This window comes from Dunckerocampus dactyliophorus, chromosome 1, assembly GCF_027744805.1.
Source record: "Dunckerocampus dactyliophorus isolate RoL2022-P2 chromosome 1, RoL_Ddac_1.1, whole genome shotgun sequence".
In the NCBI taxonomy this organism is placed as follows: Eukaryota; Metazoa; Chordata; class Actinopteri; order Syngnathiformes; family Syngnathidae; genus Dunckerocampus; species Dunckerocampus dactyliophorus.
In genome coordinates, this window is record NC_072819.1 from 38,494,522 (window position 1) to 38,515,187 (window position 20,666).

Genomic DNA, 20,666 nt, shown 5'->3' on the forward strand with positions numbered 1-20,666 from the left:
CTGGAGGGGGCAAGAGGAGGGCTAACACTTTTTGCCACAGGGCTATGTAGGTTTCGATTTTTTTTCCTCCCTTAATAATGAAGTTTCATTTAAAAACTGCATTTTGTGTTCAGTTATGCTGTCATTGACTAATATTTAAATTTGTTTTTTGATCTGAAACATTTAAGTGTGACAAACATGCAAAAAAAAAAAGAAATCAGGAAGGGGGCCCAACACTTTTTCACACCACTGTAGCTGGCGGCAGCAGGGCAAGTACATGAGTTAACACAAACAAATACCCGCGAGTCCCGGTTCAGTAAAAAACTTGCAATTTTTGAACAACTCTGTCGATACGCGACAAGTGTTGCCAACATTTTTGTCCTGGGTCCCTCCTGGGTTCACATGCATTTTGGTTTTTAATACATACAACCTGCTTGGTGGTGGAACTTAGTTTGCATGGAATCGTGGGTTTTCAGTACTCACACTGACTGATGTGGGACTGATGTCCTGTTTGGAGATGGCGGCTTGGTAGAGTGCCATCCTATCCCGGAGAGGGGTCGACTCTGCAAGAGTTCCATCTATGAAGAGAAGATGACACACATTACAGAGTTAAAGAGCTCTGATTCATCATCTCGCTACAACATGCCTGTTCCTGTTCCCATTTCTCTTAACACCGGGTGAAGATTGCACATGCATGTTGTTGACGGGAACATGAATTAAAGCTCAAATTCATCTTTCGAACTTAAAAACTGTTATATTTAGAGCAGTAATTTACTTGATTGTTTACAATCAACAGGTACCATGTACATATATATGCACCATAGTTTCCAGGCCTTTCTGGTTTGCGTACATTTCAATGAACAATAATTTTTGTGTGTATAGTTGAGTAAATCTTTTCTTTTCTGCAGCATCAAAAACATACATTTACGCATTTAGATTATATAAAGAAAGAACAAGTGTAGCCTCAGTGTTTTATGGTTCAAGTGGTAGTTTGACATTAAAGTGCTCATGTTTAGGAACGGAGAGTACATACCTCCAAGAAGCTGGTCCATGTTGGTTGTATTAGCACCGTTTCCCTGACTTGAGTGCTCCTTGGACTCCTTAAAAGAAAACAGCAGGAAAACAAAATAGGTGGCAATTAAACAGAAGCCGGAAAGCAAAAAACTGCTTGAGAGCGTGTCCTGCATGGTCTCTGCGGTTTGTACAATTCATGCAGTCAATGGTGTCCATAAGAGCAATGCAAATAGACTGTAGCAGGTCCAATTGTAGAAGGTCAAGTGTGTGTGTCTACAGTCCCCACAACGTAAATCCCTTTAATGAGCTCAGTAAGCTCAAGACAGACACCACGTCTGATCGGCAGAACATAAAAACACACTGTCCCCGTCTCTTTTTTTAATGCTGCATAGTTGTTTGTTTCATTTCCTATAGCTGTAGTAATAGTTGCGTAGTAATGCCAACTTTATCCACTGAGCAAAATGGAGCGGGGTTGTGTGACCACAAGGACAGCATCGCCAACTATACATTACACAACAAGGATAAGGACGCAGTCAGTCTGAACAAGCCAAAAAAGACATGTCAACTTTGGCTCAACTCAATTAGCGTGAAAAATGCGTGAGGCCACATTCTACTTGCAATGTTGCCTGACGAGGCATGCAAACATCCACAGGCCTCAGCAGGTAACATTTCACAACAAAGCAGAGAAAAAGAAACAAGATGAACTCATAAGTCAGCAATGCATTTTTTAAGAGCGCCAATAAAACTTTCCAATAGAAAGTTGCTGGAGCATAAAAGCTGACCATGCTGTAATGGAACGAGGCATACGCTCTGGCTTGTTTTGTTTCGATTAAGAAGAGAACACACCAACAAGCTCATTTCAACAATATCCAAAGCTTGGGACTGTGAAGGAGTGCTCAGGCTAGCATTTGCTTCTGTAGGACACATCTCAGCCAAACGGGTCAAGACAGACCGAGTCTTGGTTCTGTTTGAGGTTTCTTCCCTAGAGAGAGTTTTTCCTTGCCTTTCTCGGAAAGTGCCTTGAGATAACGTCTGTTGTAAACTAAATAGAACTTGACAAAACATTGAAATATGTTGGCCATAGCAGAATGTACAATTGCTGCAAACGAGCCTTATGTTTGCCAAGTTTAGGCTAAACTGCCAATAGTTCACATATAAATGAATGAATTGCGTGTGGGAATACAGCATTTTCCACAACGTCGGCAAAGTATGCTCTCAAAACGATGTTATAATGGCCAAATAATGCAGTCTATGAGCAAAATACTATCAAATGGTAATTGTTAAGTCTTACCTGTGAATGGTGGCGGATCCAGAAATTTTTCATTGGGGTGGCCAAGGTGAGACTATTACTCACATAGGGGTGGCAATGAGTTGATACCTGAATTGTCTAGATGGCCGGAGACTGACCCCTTAGCTCACGTGTCAAACTCGTGCCATGGAGGGCCAAGACACTGCAGGTGTTCTCTCCAACCACTTTCTCCAGCAGGTGATTTAATTGATGAGCTCCTTCACTCAAATTGATGGAGGTGTTGATCATTAAAAACACCTGCTTTAGTGAGTTTGACACCCCTGCCTTAGCTCCACCACTGCTTTTGGACCGTCTATTAGAGCAATTAACAGCTAAGCAGTGACCAAGGGTAGCTCCACCACTGCTTGTGAAATGTTATTCCCTGAGATTTGCTTTGCAGCACATTAATGAGGCATCTTCTCCGCTCCGACTCTTGCCACATCCAATATGGCAGCAACACTTATATACGGTCCGCCATAAATGGCGGCAACATTAGGCAACAAGTACATTCATGGTAACATGTAACACTTACTAGCATACATACTCCAGTAATATTTTTAAGCACTTCTGGAACGTCCTTCCTGAGCGCATTGATTTCACACAGCAACATGGAAACAAATGCCTACACCCGACATTCATTTTTCCAAACTCAAAAACAAACAGCAGTAGTGGAAGCTCCAGTATGTAGTGTTTTGGTAGTGGCCTGAGGCATTGAGAGCGTGGTGCTGATGCGCTGAGTGTGTGTGAAGCTACTAGCTACTTGCTAGCCGATGGGGTGTGGCAAGGTTAATGATAATAATAATAATAATAATAACAATGTCGCTGTAGCTTGGTTAATCTGCATGTCACATATGTACTTGGAGCATTGTCGGCGCTTTTTGGAGTTTTTTTTTTTCCCCCAGAAGGCTTTCCCCATTATGTGCATTCTTAGCTGCGTCTTTTTAGTTATTTTTACATCTTTGGAACGCATAGAAAAGACAAAGTCATGTGTTCATGTCTCACATAAGGATTGTGGATGACGGGCAAAATTCCAAACAAAGTGCAGTTTTCCTTTAAGAGTAGCGCTGGACATCGTGTTGACAGTCCAGGCTTTCAGCTTGACGGCTAGCGCTCTCAACACTCATTCGGCAGACCTTGATTGCAGTCCAGGACGGAACGCTGGGCTGGCTGAACCAGGCGGGTTAAAAAAAAAAAAAAAAACAGTACCAGGTACAATTCTGTACTTTTTTTGTAGAGAGTACAATACGGATGGTGGTATTAATATATTTACCCCCCCAAAATAATTGCAGGACTGCAAACATGCACTCTACTGATGTAGGAGTGTGAATGTCAACTACTGTATCTGCAACAGTAGTTCCATTGCAGTCTTTTTTGCTTTTTAATTTTTGGCCAGGACTGCACAAAAATAAACTTAACCACCACAGAAAATGTGCAGTTGCAGTATTCATGGATCTTACAAAAGCCTTCGATATAATTAATTACAACATTTAACAACAATATTAGAAAAGGTACGGAATCAGAGGATTAGTTTCGGATTGGGTTAAAAAGTTACCTAGCAAACAGGAAGCAATTTGTAAAGCTAGGAGAATACACATTTGCGAGTTTAAATATCACGTGTGGAGTACCCCAGGGGTCAATATTGGGACCAAAACTGTTCAATTTGTATATCAACGACATTTGTAAAGTGACACAGGACAAGTTGGTATTAGTATTTGTGGATGATACCACTGCCTTTTGTTCTGGGGAAAGCACACAAGAACTAATTAAAAAGGTCAAGGATGAAATGGTCATATTAAAGTCATGGTTTGATTAAAAACTGATTATCCTTCAACTTAAGTAAAACTAAAATAATGCTATTTGGAAATAGCAGAAAGGATCAAATACAAATAGATGGAGTGGATATTGAAAAGGTCAAAGAAAATACATTTCTTGGGATCATAATAGACGTTGTTGGATTTGAAGTTGGAAATCTCATATCCAAAATATACAACAAAAAGTGGCGAGAAATACTTCATTGTTGAATAAAGCAAAATTGGTTCTTGATCAAAAATCACTCCACACTCTTTACTGTTCTTTGGTATCACCATATCTAACTTATTGTGTGGAGATATGGGGCAATAATTATAAAAGCAATCTTCACTCACTCACTGTACTGCAAAAAAGATCGGTGAGGATAATTCATAATGCCAAGTATAGAGAACATACAAACCCTTTATTTTTAAAATTTGCTGATTTAGTAAATTTTCAAACAATGCATAAAGTTAACAATAACTTGTTACTCAAACACGTCACACAGTATTTCTCTATAAGAGAGGAGCAGTATGATCTTAAGAGGAAAATTAAACTTAAAATACTTACATGCGAGAACAACGCTGAAAACCCCAAAGCATTTCAGTATGCGGAATTTAATTATGGAACGGATTGAACAAGGAGCTCAAACAATGTACCAATACAAGCAAATTAAAAAAACAATACAAGCAGTTGATGTTTGCTAAATATAAGACAGAAGACAGATAATAGATAGAAACATAAAAAAATATATATATAATAAGACAGAAGAGTCTTGAACTTGCTTTATTATACTTGCCTTCATCTTATTTATTATTATATTGATTATTATATTTATGTTCTGTCATGCTTGTTTTTATTTTGTTTTATTTATTATTACACTGATTATTATATGGAATAATATATGAAATACAGGAAGTGAATAATATGTACTGCACAAGATGTGGAACGGATGGGGGGTAGGATTAAATAAGATTTGCCTCTTCCTACTCCTTTTGGACATGTGGAACTGTGAAATGATTCATGAGATATATTCCATTGTAACCTGCATGCATGTTCAAATAAAATTCAACCAAACCAAACAAATCTTCCAACTTTGGTCCGCACTTTTGCTGGTTTGTATGCCGAGTCAGTAAATACAACACGACACAAGCAATCATAGACAATGTATGAATCTGGGCTACAGAAGAACCATCACTCCCAAAACACAACCATTGTATCAACCCCCAAGGGTGGATTATCTTCCACAGACCCAGAGAGCAGCTTTGAAAAAGGGAGGGGTGGGGGTATCTGAGACACACGAGAGGGGGGGGGGTGTAAACATGTGGCAGGTCGGCTGAATGTAAACAAGCATGCCGGCCATGCAAGGTCTCAGGAGGGTGGCTCAACGGGCGAGACAAAGAATCTACTCCTAATCCTGATGCTATTAAAGCTCCCATACAGACTTGACTTGCGGTTCCCTTCATTTATACCCCCACCCACGCATGCACACACACAATTTACCAAAGACAACACCCTTCCCTCACATTAAGCCTTTCAAAAACAAAGATAGCAGGAAAGCACTTAACACAAAACAAAAGAAGCCGTTCAATATTCCAGAGCCGCTCATTCCCTTCCCTGATTAAGTCAACTTTGAGAGGCTGCTTTCATTCAACTCTGAGAGGACAACAATTTTTTTTAAAAGTGCAAATGCCAAGGGTGTGTTCAGAGGCCAAAGAAAGACAAAAACTAAATTAAAGTTTACCTCTGGTGAAGACAAACGATGAGGCAGAGGCCAGTGTGGAGTTTAATGGCAGTAAGCTCCAGTGGATCTAGGCAGACTGAGCACAGCGGACCAGACTAGAACCCCTTGTGATGCTTAAGGGGAGGGGACAGGGAGCAGGTGCTGCGGGGAGGGGGTGCTTCATACTGGATGATTGTGGGGATCACGAAGGGGTGAGGGGGTTGGCTGGCCAAGTTACATTATAACCGGAAAAAGGAGGAGGAGTGAAAGGGGGGACTTAATCAGACTTTTGAATCATCTTACTTATCTTTCATGAAACAAAGTCACTTGATTTTAAAGCAACCATGGCTGCTGTTGTCTGTTTTTTCATCACCAAGACTGAAAGATGCAGTGATGGGAACAAGCAGAAAATCGCTTCTTGGTCCAAGGAACATGCATCATGACCAAGAACACTCATATACGATCATTTGACACAAGAAAATTACACATTTTTACTCCACCAGTGCTTGCTTCATGTCACCATTTCTGTTGGACCGCCACTATTATTTTTGCCAATAAAAAAAAATTAATGTTGGCAGTGGAACTCATGCTACATTCACTCGTTTCAGTGCATATTTCATCAAGATTTTTATTTAGGTCCGCCTTGTTTTATTGGTACTTATTCAGGGTTTTTGATTCCCCATTTTAGCAAGGAGCTGAACAGCAAAATTCAAAAAGTGTGTGACCGACGCATGGACCAATTCAAACAGCCCCCTTCATCATGCTGTTCATATTTTGACATGACACCAAGATGACGTCTGACAATTGATCAACGGTACCTCGCCATTGGAAGCATTCAGGGAGGATGTTCTCTGTCATCAGCAGGTTGCAACAGAGATACAGAGGGACTGTAAGAGTCAGCTCCTTGTTAGAGAACAAGTTGTCCAATAAGTGCTGAGAGCCGTTGGACGTGTGCATTCAAAGGTTTAGAGAATGTCAACACAAGATCACCTATAAAAGTTGGTGTATTTTAAGTTCATCCTGAAAGTCGAAAATCCCAAACTTTTCACCAGTAGTGTATATTTATACAAAGTTTCTCTGCTGGCCTAAACACTATCAGACGCACTGACCTACATTTACAACTTCAATTCATTTGTTGAAATCATATCAAGTCATTCCCATTTTTTTTGTCCAATCAGATTTCAGCTTTTGGGTGTTACCATGCAATCTGCCCACGGCCTTCAGAATCAATCATCACTACTGGCATTGCTGCCGTTTCTTTAGCCAATTCGATTTCAGATTCGCCTCACAGGGCCAGCTTGCAGGCGCACAGTAATGTCAGCATTTTTCCATCATCCTATTGGTTGATATCTGAAAGCCTATCCGTCAGTTAGCAGTGCGCTTTAACGCCTCATCATATGAACAGAGCAGAGCTTAATTTATCCTGTTCAGACAAAGAAAGACATGGGGTTGTTCATCATTCTGAGTGAGTTATATGAACAAATAAGTATAAAGTATATATAAAGTCATGTATATGACTTTTTATTCATGTTTGTCATGTTATGACATGAATATTGATTTGATTCTGAACTGCTCCAGGTGATGTAGCATTGAGGTTTGGAGTTGTTTAGAGACTGTGTTCCAAGATAAAAGGGATAACTGGGTTTGTTACTTTCGTAGTAATGGTTATCGCAAATTCGGTAACACCACGTATTATATTGCGTTTTTGTACATTATTGACAGTTTGTATAATTGTGACTTAGCCCAGGTACCAAATGCCTCGTCCGGCACTGGCAGGCATGCAACACAAACGTCATAATGCCAAATGATGTTGAGTTGCTGTATATTTGATATTGAAAAAAATGACAACAAGTTGGTGGAGGCAACCAGTTCAGCAGTAGTGTTTTAGAATAACAATGTTCATTCTCTGGGAAAAATGAGGGGTTAGCTGCATGTGGCTTCACAAATTACATAGAAGAGAGAGTGCTCGGAGAGTGCAGACCTCCGCCAAGCGCCATATTGTGATTTACACCATAAATATTAGTCAAATATTAGCCTACATTTATTTTATCTATGTACAAAAGATTCATTGACCATGAAAACATATCATTGGCAATTGGATTCATGATGATATTATTAGTTCAGTAGTTCACAAAAATGGCATTTTCCAAAATTGCAGTTTTGTTCTGGATCTAGCTCCATACAAATCCGTTGGCACACTCCAGATTCCACAGTCTTGGCTATATATAATGGTGTTTGTTGCATGTTTATAGCTTCATTTGTTGTCTTCCTATGATGAAAATTCCAAAGGTTCTCTATTTTTTCATATTCTGGATCATAGTATCCAGAAATATTCCATTATCTAGACAAGTCTTTGATATTTTGTAAAACCTGTTGGAAACTTATCCTGTACTTTTTCCCCCAAGCACTTGGACCATTTTTTTGTAGAGTTATATGCACAAATGCCGAAAATGGTCCTATCTCGCTATGTTAAAGAATGCTTTAAAAAATTCCTGGATCCAGGCGGTGATCCGGATCACCCCCAAAATGTAATCAGTTCTTCCACATCTCATTTCCGACAATTCCTAAAAATTTCATCCAAATCCATTCAATACTTTTCAAGTTATTTTGAACTTAAAAAATCAAATAGACAAATGCCGGCAAAAACAAACAAACAAAAAAAAAAAAGACATGCAGATGGCTAAGGGGAATTTTTTTTCCAGGCCTGACAATGGAGGGACAGGGGTGGAGTCAGGCAGGAAGCTGGTGGAGGAGCAGCTGGAGCAGGAAAAGGGCGAGCAGGAGGATGAGAGCGGCCGGGCTTGGGAGTAGGAGGGGGTGAGGGTCAGTGAATGTCTGGGTGCCTCATGACTGCACGCTCAACCCCCCCGGACCCCCATCCCAAGGAGGGGGAGGGTGTTACTTAGATAAGCGTTTTGAGGAAGATAGGCGGATTAAAGAGTTAACCAAAAAAGTTGAGTTTGAGGCTTTTGATGAGGTTTAAGATTTATGGGTGTAGGTAGTATGGGGGCGTAGTGGGCTGCACAGTTGATTGATGAGGTGAGCTTTGATGAGGTTGAAGATCAGCTGATGTCATGAGCACACAGCATGACATCATCGTTCAGTGAGCGCAGCGTTACTAAGACTTGCTCACACACAGTGGACGCCATTGTAGCAAGCTCTGTCCACAATGTGTCCAATTGACCATGAATGTCTTGAAATACTGCTTGAGCATTTCATCATAACACAACCATGCGATAAAACCTACTGTTTCTCTAATTAAAATAAAGTTGGATTTGAATTGAAAAAGAGCAAAATAGCACATTTTAATGGCCACTCGTCTGCCAACTTATTTATTGCTACATAGTTGTCTGTGTTTAAAAGAAGCACCTTTTTTTCCTTTACAGAGGCCATAAACAATTTATTGCAGTATTGTGGGCTTGACTACACATTACAAACACTAATCATCCATTCACAGAAACTAGCTAATTAAAGCTTGCCTTAAAAGGACGTAGGTATACATGTCTTGTGCTTACCACATGTGCGGGTAAAGGTCACCGGTTTTATCTTTAAGCTGTCTTCAAACAGGGGTCACCAACTTTCATCACTATTAAAGCTACTTTGACAAAAAAGGAGAGTTGCACCATTTTTCTTTTATATGACTGGCAACATTTAAATTGTACTTTTGTACTATGAAGCAGATTTCCGCTCAGGATGGTTACTGTCTTTACGCCATTGTGTGGTAATTTGTCATTAAGTCGAGGCATGATGTCCGCATTTAACAGTTATAGAAGCGATATAGCTAATATTTTACCCCATGAGCCACTCAAAATAAGGTGGAGACCTACCTGTGTGAGACCCCTTTTTCAAGATCCACTGCAAGAAATAAAAGTGCTGCGTATTTGATGGGTTGTATTTTTTCACGTCATGCATTGAAGAGCAGATCATTTGCCACCCTTATCTGCTATAAAGGTGAAGTATGGCTGACCCTTCATGTCTAAGATGGTTGCTTAAAGCTGGACTAAAAACAGAAACACATTCCTGATCAAAAGATAAAAACAAAAAAAGGAAAAAAAAAAAGGTCACATGAGTGAACAAGCATACATTCCTGAGAGCGGCGTCTTTTTTCCTGGAGACTTGGCTCTGAGCTTCCCATGAAGATGATTTCAACCACAGCTCATAGTGCCAGAATGTAAACCCCAACTATGTTTTAAAAATTACACAATATCTGTCAAACTTCCACTGAGTTGCCTGTTCACAACTGTAAAACTTAACTAATTTGGGGAAATATCAATTACGTGTCCAGTACTTGTGCTCTTTGATGTCAGGCTAAGAGTTTGCTTTTATGTAGTATGCTATAAGGGGCGTCTTTCATATACAAGTATGCTGTGATGACATAAAAATACAGACATCTGCTTTGCCAAACTGATGAATAAATGCTCAATGATTACTTGACGACCAGCCCAGGGTGTACCCCACCTTTCATCCAAAGTCAATGGAGATAGGCTCCAGCTCACCGTGATCCTGAACAGGATAAGCGGTAGAATATGAATGAACGATAAGTAAACCTGATATTTTATTGACGCTGCCAGTGGCTATGTTGAACCACTGAACACTGAAACATCACTATGCCTCTAAAAGCTTTGTAATTACATCTTCCTGTTTTTGCATTATAAATGACTGCCTTGTATTGACATATCACACTTGCGAGTATTAGAACTTGAAATTTTGCAAGAAATGCATGACTGGAAGTTAAAAGGTCTCTGCCATCACACTCCATTATCACCAATTGGTCTCCCTTTGGAGCATTAAGTGGAGCTGCGTGCAGTCACTGGTGCTGCCTTAGAAGCCAAGCCGTCAGCTGATGGAGGGATGGCAAGGAGAGGCTGCACCATGTGACTAAATGCATGACAGCTCTGAGGCTCTTGGAGAACAAGAACAATCATAATCCTGTTCTATTCCATATGGAACTAAAGATAGACGGAAAACTTGCCAACTTTTGACTATGAAAGTGGAGCAGCATTGCTAAATAACTTGGTCCTTGTATTTGTGTGTGCGTGTGTCTTAGGTTTAAGGTCAAAAGGAGCCAATCAATGTGAAGACAACTCACCTTGTCCACTTCCCCCTTCTCAAATATCATCTTCAGGTTGTTGAGGGGAACGCTGGGCCTTTCCAAATCCTGCACTTCTGCTGCTGCCCCTTCTTGCTCTTTAGATTCTCTGCTGCCTTTGGCCTCCATGTCTGTCTGCTCCTCGGCTTGATCAGCTCGTGCCTCGGACTCAGTATCTTGGTCCTCCTTAAGCAGCTTGTTGGTTTTTAGGGTGTCGAGTGGTGTCTCAGTCTGTTGAATGGGTTTCAGTTTGGCACCCGTTTGACTGAGGGGGGTTTCGTGGATGGTGCCGGTGCAGGGCGTGGTACCAACACTAAGCGGTTGCTGCTGGTGCTGCTCCCACTGTTTCTTTAAAACACTCAGATTCCCACTGCGCAGGGATGAGGGTAATGGTTCTTCCACCTACAGAGAGAAAGAAGATTTCACTTATCTAAAAAAAAACAAATAAATAAGCGTTTGTCAGCTTTAATCAGTACAATTGAATTATTGTGCTTCTCAGCTCAACTTCAACCTTCTTTTCAACTGTAACTCGGGATACATTTTTCCCTGACACTGGCGCTACATCAAGGTTTCAGATGTGACGACTCACCATTTCTTGAACACACACACTGAACAAAATGAGCAGCCTTTTAAAATTTGGTGACAATTTTGGCAATGACTACCATTAAGGAGGACTCACCCTCTGATTCTGCAGTTGCTGAGCCAGGCAACAAACACTCGAATCAACTTCAAACTTTTGTGCAAGCAGCTTTGTGAAGGGGAAGAGGGGAGGAAAAACGAAAAAAAAAAAAAAAAGAGCGAAGAACAGGAAACAACCGCTGAAGAAGACAAAGAGCTACTCAGCAAGCAGTTTTAAAGTTGGAACAAAAGACAAAAGAAGTAAAGCCAAAACCTGTGAAGGGCTGAAGACCCGGCAGTCCGCTTGGTGTGGAGTGTGTGTGTTAGGTGCGTTGGCCCACTGGCTAGAAGTGCTACAAGCCGCTCCAGATGTGTGAGCCTTGAGAAGTGATCAGTACCTATCCCACCCCCTACGCCTGAGAGAGAAGCACACACACACACACACACACACACACACACACACACACACACACAGAGGGGGAAGGAAGCTGGGAGGGAGGGAGGGAGGGAGGCATGGTAGTTGGGGTAGGGGGGTTGGTGGGCCACAGAAAATCAGAAACAGAGGTGGTCAGTGAGGGGAAAGAGGGAAAATAAGTCCAGGAAATGAGAAAAAAGGTAGAGTGCTAGAAAGCTCCATGGTGGGCAACAAAACACAAGCTCAATAAGCATTAATAGTTTTGTCTACGCCAGGATGTCCATTTTTCCACTGAAGGCCGCATACTGAAATATCAAAGGATGCAGGGGGGCATTTTGTACAAAGGCTTAAAAAGACATGATAAAAGACAAAGCTTTGTGTTTCAACATCTCAGCTTGTTCTATTTACATTGTGCCTTTTTGCTCTTACATTATACTACGTTATCAATTCTACAATATGCCAATAGACACAAACCACTGCACTTCGGACTCCACACGTCTACACGAGTCAGTTTTCGAACTGCTGTATCCATCTGACAGATTCATCAGCCATTCTCTCAGGTCATCTTCTCTGCCAACAGAGAAGCTTATGCTTTCGTCTTATCTTACCAGCATCAAAAACTACATTTCCACAACACTGGTGACAGTGGCATAGACTACAGAGGAAACACATTTCACCGTTACCACTTGTATTTCTTAGGTCACTGGTACTTTTGTCACTTTAGGCTTTTCTGCATGTTTGTTAGTTCATGATTGATTGGCATTTGACGCCAAGCTTTTTCAAAGATGCTGTTGCATTTTATTTAGAAGAGTAATTTTGGCAGTAGCTTTTTTAAAATAACAAATTGTTCCTTAAAAGCGGCTCTGCAAAGGGCTTTAACATTAGGGGCAAATGTTCACCTACCGCTTTCTTTCTCTCTGCGCTGCCCTCTTCTGCTGCCATCTGGTACCTGGGGAAGAAGTTGGAGGTCGGTCCATAAAAAACACAAGCATAAGAAATATCTTCAAAGTCAGGGGAAGAAACATCTTGTTAAATGTAATTATATTCCTATTTGGGCTCTCACACTTAACGTTACAAAGTAACTAGACTAAGTAGAATAGGTTTCTTACTTTTTTAATCACAAATAACAACAGATTCCAGCAATGGTATGTCTTACCGGCACAACATGGATTGACACTTGCAGTGACAAAGGACTGTGTGGCATTAACATTCCTTTATGATGTCCCTGTGAGCATCTCACATGCTTTGCCCTCTTCACAGAGCATTAGGTTTCCATGACAACAGCCTTTCTACTTTCAGCTCAGCCACATTTGTCCTTGTACACCCTAGATTTGCAAAGTCAATTGTTTCAGGGATACCACTATATTAGAGGTATCTGCATAAGGTCAGCCTACATGCTGACATTTAAGCAGTGGTGTGCAGTGAGGGCCAGCAAAGCCTTCTCCGCTGGCCTAAATGTCAGAAACACCCACCTACATTTAAATTCTACTATTTTTTTTCCATGAAAAATGTATTTATTCCCAACAGTCTGTTATCTTCCTTTTGGAACGTGTCTTGCTGCACTGTTTCCAGTTTCTACTCGTCTCTGTCACGTGACCAGAAGTGAGCTTTCACGACAAGCCAACATAATATCTGAATATTTCGAGTGTCATGACTCAAATTGTCAAAATTCTCCCGGTATTTCCTTGTCTTATACTCCCTAAACGACGCACACGTAATTCCACTTTGTCGTAAGTCTATATGAGCCTTGGAAAGTCGAAGATGACAGACTCATGCGCATGAGTCCTTTTTTCTTCTATAGTTTTGTGTGTCATGTGGTTCTGTCTGCGTGTCTGTTCACGGCGCCACACGTATGCGCGTTCCTGTGTGGACAGGGGCTTCAACCATTACCAATGGGGATGTTTCTTTAACCTTCTTTAACCAGGTTTGAGATTTCCCCTCATAGTGCTTGCTAGCTGGCTCACAATGACGTCAGCGGTTTTCCGTCCTCTGATTGGCAAAACACTGTTCAACAAGCTAAATAATCTGTAGCGATTTGCACACCACACCGCCCTCAATGGCTGATGGAGGAGGAGAAATTGATTGGTGTCGGACATTCTTAAAAATTCATTTCTAAGGCGGACTTTTCCAGAAAAGCTAGACATCATAGGGAGAGGTCGGCCAACCCCTAGCTTGTCTCAGCCCCGAAAAGAGTTCGTTTGTGCTTACGAGCGGTAAAACTGGCTTACAGCCAGGTGTATACTCTGGTGGTGTTTTTGTCATGTTATTAGATAAATATACGGCAGAAATGTAACTCAGGTGTATGGGTAGCTACTGTATGTATCATCACTCCACAGGTTGCAAAATGCCTCTGTGTGTGTAATCCACGCCTTGTTATATTGCGTTTTTGGATATTGTAGGCCCAGGTACCAAATGCATCGCCTGCCACCACATTTAAAGGGATGCATTTTCCAAACAATACACTCTGGAACCTGCCTGAAAATGTTTGCAAAAATGTTCTCACCTCTCGAACAGCATTTACTATTTTCTAGATAGGAGTATAATGCCGATTTAGCAGATGCAGTGGGGCTACGTCTCATTAATCTTCACAGCTCACAAACAATTTGTAACTTGATACTACCGACAACAAATCTGAGTTTTACTAATGGAATCCACCAGTGTCTGAGTCAGTAAGTCGGAAAAGTGATGTGTAACTTGAGTAACTGGTCGAGGCTGATATAGTGATAATCACGTTGTTACTGGAAGCGGATAAGAAGCCTGGCTTGCTTGTGATGAGAGATGACTATGGTGTGGCAATGGCTGAACTGCAACGGAGCGGGGGTGACTTACTTGGAGAAGCGCTCTGCGATGGCGTTGTTTTTACCCCTAGAAGAGACGATTGACAGCTCCTTGGCAGTGACCCTCAGTGACTGGGATGCCCACTGCTTGCGGTTAAACGGGACAACGGAAGCCATCTTTCTTGCAAAATCACCTGATGATCGTCTATCTACGAAAACACGTTGTTCTAAGGGTGAAAGTCAGTTAGACTATGGTTAAACGGAAGGAATAGAAAATCAGGTGATCATTATGCTACATAGAAGCTATTGCTTGGGCACACCAAGATCAAATACTGGTTACATTGTTTTGGAAGCCACAACTTTCTTGTGAATCGTTTTCTTACTCTCACCACTTTCCCCTCTACATGTATTTAGACTGATTTTCCATTATGTGTCTCATGTTGGACTTTTGACACTATTCAACCTCCTCAAACAATATTTGTCTGCACACCTGACAATATGTGCAACAGTACTGTGGTAACCAGCCACTACATCCCCACACCCAATGACCATCTGTTCTGCAAGACAACGGATACACCTGCATCTCATAAAACACTGTTGTATGCTTGTACACACACACACACACACACACACACACACACACACACACACACACACTCCTGATCAAAATCTTAAGACCAGTTGAAAAATTGGTAGAATTTGCATTTTGTACATTTGGATCTTAACGAGGTTTTAAGTAGAGCTACAATATACAAAAGCAAACGGGGGTAGTGAGACAAAAAGCATTTTGAAAAAGTAATTTATTGAAAACAACAATTAAACTGAAATAGGCTGTTAATCAGCTGATTAAATGGTTAAGACCATCGCTAAAAAAATAACAAAAAACTCTTCAAACCAGATCAAAACGTTTTCCCAGTAGGATTCAGTAATGAGTAGCTCCACTGTTCTTGTTAATCACTTCAAAAATCGATATATATATATATATATATATATATATATATATATATATATATATATATATATATATATATATATATATATATATATATATATATATATATATATACACATACATACATACATACATACATACATACATACATACATACATACATACATACATATACACACACACACACACACACACACACACACACACACACACGTGTGTATATACACCCTGTTCATGTGCTTACAGCTGTGATGTGTAACCCCTGCCTCCCCCTTGCGCTCAATGTCGATACATATGGTACCACACATTCTGACCAATCACGTGTGGCTTCCATCATCAAAATAATCACCTAATTGATGAACAGCCACTGTTACAGCATCCTTGCCTAAAACTTTACAAAGTACAATATGGAGAGATTTCCCACCTATATATAATATTTAAACTAGCCAGTATTTGTCCTTTTGGTCATCTATTAACAGATAAGCAAAACCAGGACAAGGTCAGGCGATATCTGTATGTTTGTATGGAAAATAAATTGATAACGCTATGCTGTAACTTCAATTATTTCATCAAACAGAACAAGAAAGAAAAAGTAACAAGAAACTGAAACCACAGAATAGCAAACATAAGTGCTGGAATTGGTGCAACATTGTTTTCCACCGAACAGATTTCTCACACACGCATTCACTTTGGACAGGAAGGTGATACCTGGACTGTTTTAGGGTCAGGGTTCAGCTTACAAACACAGCAGCATGAAAAAACTGCTGCAGGCATCAAATACAAACGCAGCAAACAGCCTCCAATCTACACTGATGAAGATGATGTTAGAAATGTTAGAAAGTGACGAGATTTATAACATACCTTTGTGTGTCACATAAGGTTAAACAAAACAACAACAAAAACCCACTAACCTCAAAGACATATCAGTCCACATACCTGCAACGAGCTGCTGTTTTACGCCCCAGTCAGTTCCACACTACTTGAGCATTTCCTTCTCGTTTTACTTCTCAGCTGCTTCTACTAATGCTTTTGAGTGGGCAGGCAAGTAGGAGGGGCCCACATCACTCCCATTTAAGTCCTCTCAGCCAATAATAAGGCAGCAGTCACTTCCACCTGGCAGGTACCACACTTCAGTGTGTGATTACAGGCTGAAGGGAAGTGGGAAGCTGTAGGACGGCCTGGGGCAGGGGGAGGGGATTCACATGGCGGTTTACTGGAAACTGAGCCATCGTCTGACTCCCGGCTGGCACTTTCTCATAAAGGTCAACGCTTTAGAGGATGTGACTCATTCTCAGTGTCCCCGGCCGGGGGGGAAGAAGGAAATGTTGCCGTAAGACATTGGAGCACGCAATGTTCCACATATAATGTTCTTTTTAGTGAGGGAAGACACTGAATATGAAATTATACAATATCAAATTAACAACATTCTGTTCTAAGACGTTATGAAACAGCTACTGAGATCTCAACGTTTTACTTGTTGAGGCCAATTGGTGCTGCCCCCTGCTGGCAATCAGAAAATCCATCCATTTTCTATTCTCCTCATTAGGGTCGCGGGGGCATGCTGGAGCCTATCCCAGCTGACTTTGGGCGACAGGCGGGGTACACCTTGGGCTGGTCGCCAGCCAATCACAAGGCACATATAGACAAACAACCATTCACACTCACATTCATACCTATGGACAATTTAGAGTCGCCAATTAACCTAACATGCCTATTTTGGAATGTGGGATGAAACCAGAGTACCCACAGAAAACCCACGCACACACGGGGAGAACATGCAAACTCCACACAGAAATGCCCAAGGGAGAATCAAACCCACTCCGATCTCCAGACTGTGACTGTGTGGCCAAAATGCTAACAACTAGACCACCGTGCGGCCGCAGTCCGAACATGAAAGACAAAATATTTACATTTAAAGAAACTAGAACCAGGAAATCACATCCTCTTGTCTTCTTTGAAAACACTTCCAAGAGTAATGTCAGCTGTGTGAACAAATAGTTCTTCATGTTTGTCATGCACTTTCATGTGTATTTAACCATCACTTTTGGCAAGGTAATACATACTTTCTCAGTGGCACCTCTTGAGAGAGTCCATTTAGTCCCATAACACAAAGTTTTATGTTTCACTGTCACTAAAATATATATATATATATATATATATATTTATTTTGCTCCAAGTCTTTCTGCTTTAGTTGGGAAGTGCAATTTATTTTCTTATTTGCTTGTAGTCCATTGTACCATTGTAGGAAACTGATAGAGCCACACTGGATTTTGCTGTACAACATATTCCTGCTTTAATGCCAAATAACATTACTTGTTCCTGTAGCCATTCAAGAAATTAGGTCTTTTTATCAAATGAGAGATACATTTTATCTAGAGACACAAGCCAAGAGAGAAACTTTACCTAGAAACACAAGCCAAATCTAGTAACTTCACTCACCTGAAGGCTGAAGTGACTAATTGGTTGAACAGTGAATCATACAAAGTAGGAGCACACGCAGACTACACATGAAATATATACTCATCAGCACTACCTGTATCATGTCGCCAGTGGTGCAAACACATCACTCCAAGATGACGCCATTCGTTTCTCTGTTCTTGTATCTTCGGCTTATGTGTCGATATTTCACAAAGCTTCCGTTTTAGTGATATTCCATCAGCATTCACCTAACATGTTTGAATCCTGAAAATTGATCAATAACAAGAACAAGGTGCATGCAGACTGTTGGGACATACTGAGTCACACTCCTGTCTGGACAAGGAACGACGACCTCTCATACAGTACACACACACTATTACACACTATGTAATCATTCTGGTGAAAGGCACACTGTAGTATTCTGCTGTTGTATGTACTTGACTAGTCAGAACTCCTTTTTACCTGAACTAATTTTTACACAGACCATTACCGTAAAGGCATATATATACATGTACACTACTTTTTTTTTCCCCTAGTTGTTGACTGGCTGACGACATTAGAAATGTAACTATTTTGGAGCTTTCCTGACTACAGTTCACGAGCACACAATCAGGACTGCTTGCTGACTCCCTCGGCTGTAACTCGGATAGGCAAGAGGGACAAATTCCTCGAAATAAGCAAATTACAAGTGCTGATAGCTTCTGGCAAGTCAAGCTAACCGGCTAACTGCTGAAGTTCAAAACACAAAGAGAACACTGGCCCTGGACATACGGAGTGAAAAGCCGGGTCAGTCTGGCTGATGAGAGGGATTTGATATTATTACAAGCCTTAGAGATACTAGAGCAGACTGTAGCACGAACAGTGCAAGAAATTAGTTTTCTGAACACACATATTCAACATTTAAGTTTGCAGAACATCATCCTCAGCGATATGATCTTGACGCTCCATGGTGATTGGGAAGGAAAATAGAGCACTAAGCTTGGATACCAACGCACTAAAAGAAGAAGTCGAGGAGTTGCAAAATGAAAACGCTGCCTTGTGTAATGCTCTTAAGAAGGTTAAACACCCTATGGAAGAAAATAGATCATTATGCAATGATATCAAGGTTCTGTAGGACGATATCAAGGCATTATCGGAAGACAAAGATTAAGGAAATTTAAAACCCATTAGGGTCGCGACAATCTTGGGGCGAGAGGCGGGGTACACAATGGACTGGTCGCCAGTCAATCGCAGGGCACATGTAGACAAAAAGCCATTCACACTCACATTCACATCTTTGGACAATTTACAGTCGTCAGTTAACCTTACATGCATGTTTTTGGAATGTGGGAGGAATCTGGAGTACCCGGAGAAAAACCCACGCACGCACGGGGAGAACAAACTCGAACTCGAGAACAAATTCGAACCCAGATCTTCCTGATCTCCTGCCTGTGTGGCCACTACGCAGCCAGTTTAAAACCCCATGGAAGGAAATAGAGCCTTATGCAATGATATCAAGGTTCTGCAGGATGATATCAAGGCATTATCGGAAGATGATGCTACCTTGCGTGCTGTGCTTAAGGAAGTTTAAAACCCCATCAAGAAAACTGAGTATTATGCAATGATATCAGTGTTCTACAGGATGATATCAAGGCTATATTGGTGGATAATGCTGGCTCGCGCACCACTCTTGAGGAAGAGAAGGAAGAAAGGGAAAATATCACTGAGCAAATGAAAAATATAATTGATGAGCTGGATCACAGTGAACGAATGAATGAACGAAAGAATACTTTGAGTAATTTAGAATACAGGAAGTAAGACACTTGACGTGATACAAAGAGGGGATAGGATTAAATAAGCTTTGCTTCCTCCTACTGCTTTTCGGACATGTGGAATTGTGTATTGTAACATGAAACATTCAATGTAAACTGAATGCATGTTTGAAATAAATGGAATCATAACCATAACCAAGTCATTCAAGTCCTTGAATAGCTAGAAATAGAACAATGGTAAGTGGTGAAGTGCCAGAGGTTAAAAAAAGGTAAGATTACCCAAACTGAAAAATGATTTGTATTTCAGAGTTATACAAAAAGGCCTGTTTCAGGGACCACAAAATGGGTCAACAATTTAAAGCTGTTCTACAAAAATGGAGGTTGATCAAGCCTTGGTAGTTGGTGCAACTAATTCCTACAGGTGTTCCAAGTTCTGGAGTACTTACTCCCTCCCCTGTCTACATAAAAACAGTGTTTGGAACACATTGTGGTACGATACCCTCGTCAGCATCAGTTGAACAGCATTGTACTGGACATAGTAATTTGTTTCCACAAAATTGCAAGAGAAAAAGGAAATTAACAATGAAAGAGAGACAGACCACCTGAACACTTAAAAATGTAAATTTTTCCTCCAGAGAAATTGGGAGTGTTCTAAAATGTTTGACCGGTAGTGTACACCATGTCATTGAAATCAGAAAGGTCATCTGTATTGTTAATAATATTACATGCAGGAATGAAAAGCCATTATGTAGCAAAAAAAAAAAAAGCCTGCAATTTGACACCTTTATTCATTTGGAAAGATGCAATAAAGTGCAGTAGCAAAAAATGTCCAACAGGTGGCAGCCTGCCCTCAG

General features: G+C 40.8%; 1 protein-coding gene across 7 annotated transcripts in view; it reads right to left on the bottom strand.

Annotated features, from left to right (window-relative positions):
* lima1a (LIM domain and actin binding 1a) overlaps positions 1 to 18,361 on the bottom strand; it is a 27,118-nt gene extending 8,757 nt beyond the window's left edge. The window contains exons 1-6 of one of the 7 annotated variants that reach the window (XM_054769415.1): positions 18,177 to 18,361; positions 14,744 to 14,900; positions 12,818 to 12,863; positions 10,882 to 11,283; positions 1,013 to 1,079; positions 463 to 557 (exon numbers count right to left, since the gene is read on the bottom strand). In XM_054769415.1, coding sequence (XP_054625390.1) covers positions 463 to 557; positions 1,013 to 1,079; positions 10,882 to 11,283; positions 12,818 to 12,863; positions 14,744 to 14,900; positions 18,177 to 18,207 — 798 coding nt within the window. In that variant the 5' untranslated portion in view covers positions 18,208 to 18,361. Of the gene's footprint in view, positions 1 to 462; positions 558 to 1,012; positions 1,080 to 10,881; positions 11,284 to 11,773; positions 11,934 to 12,817; positions 12,864 to 14,743; positions 14,919 to 16,579; positions 16,773 to 18,176 lie in introns of those variants that run through there. The other 6 variants (XM_054769409.1, XM_054769428.1, XM_054769420.1 and 3 more) reach the window with 6 other exon arrangements.
* Between the last annotated feature and the right edge of the window lie 2,305 nt (positions 18,362 to 20,666).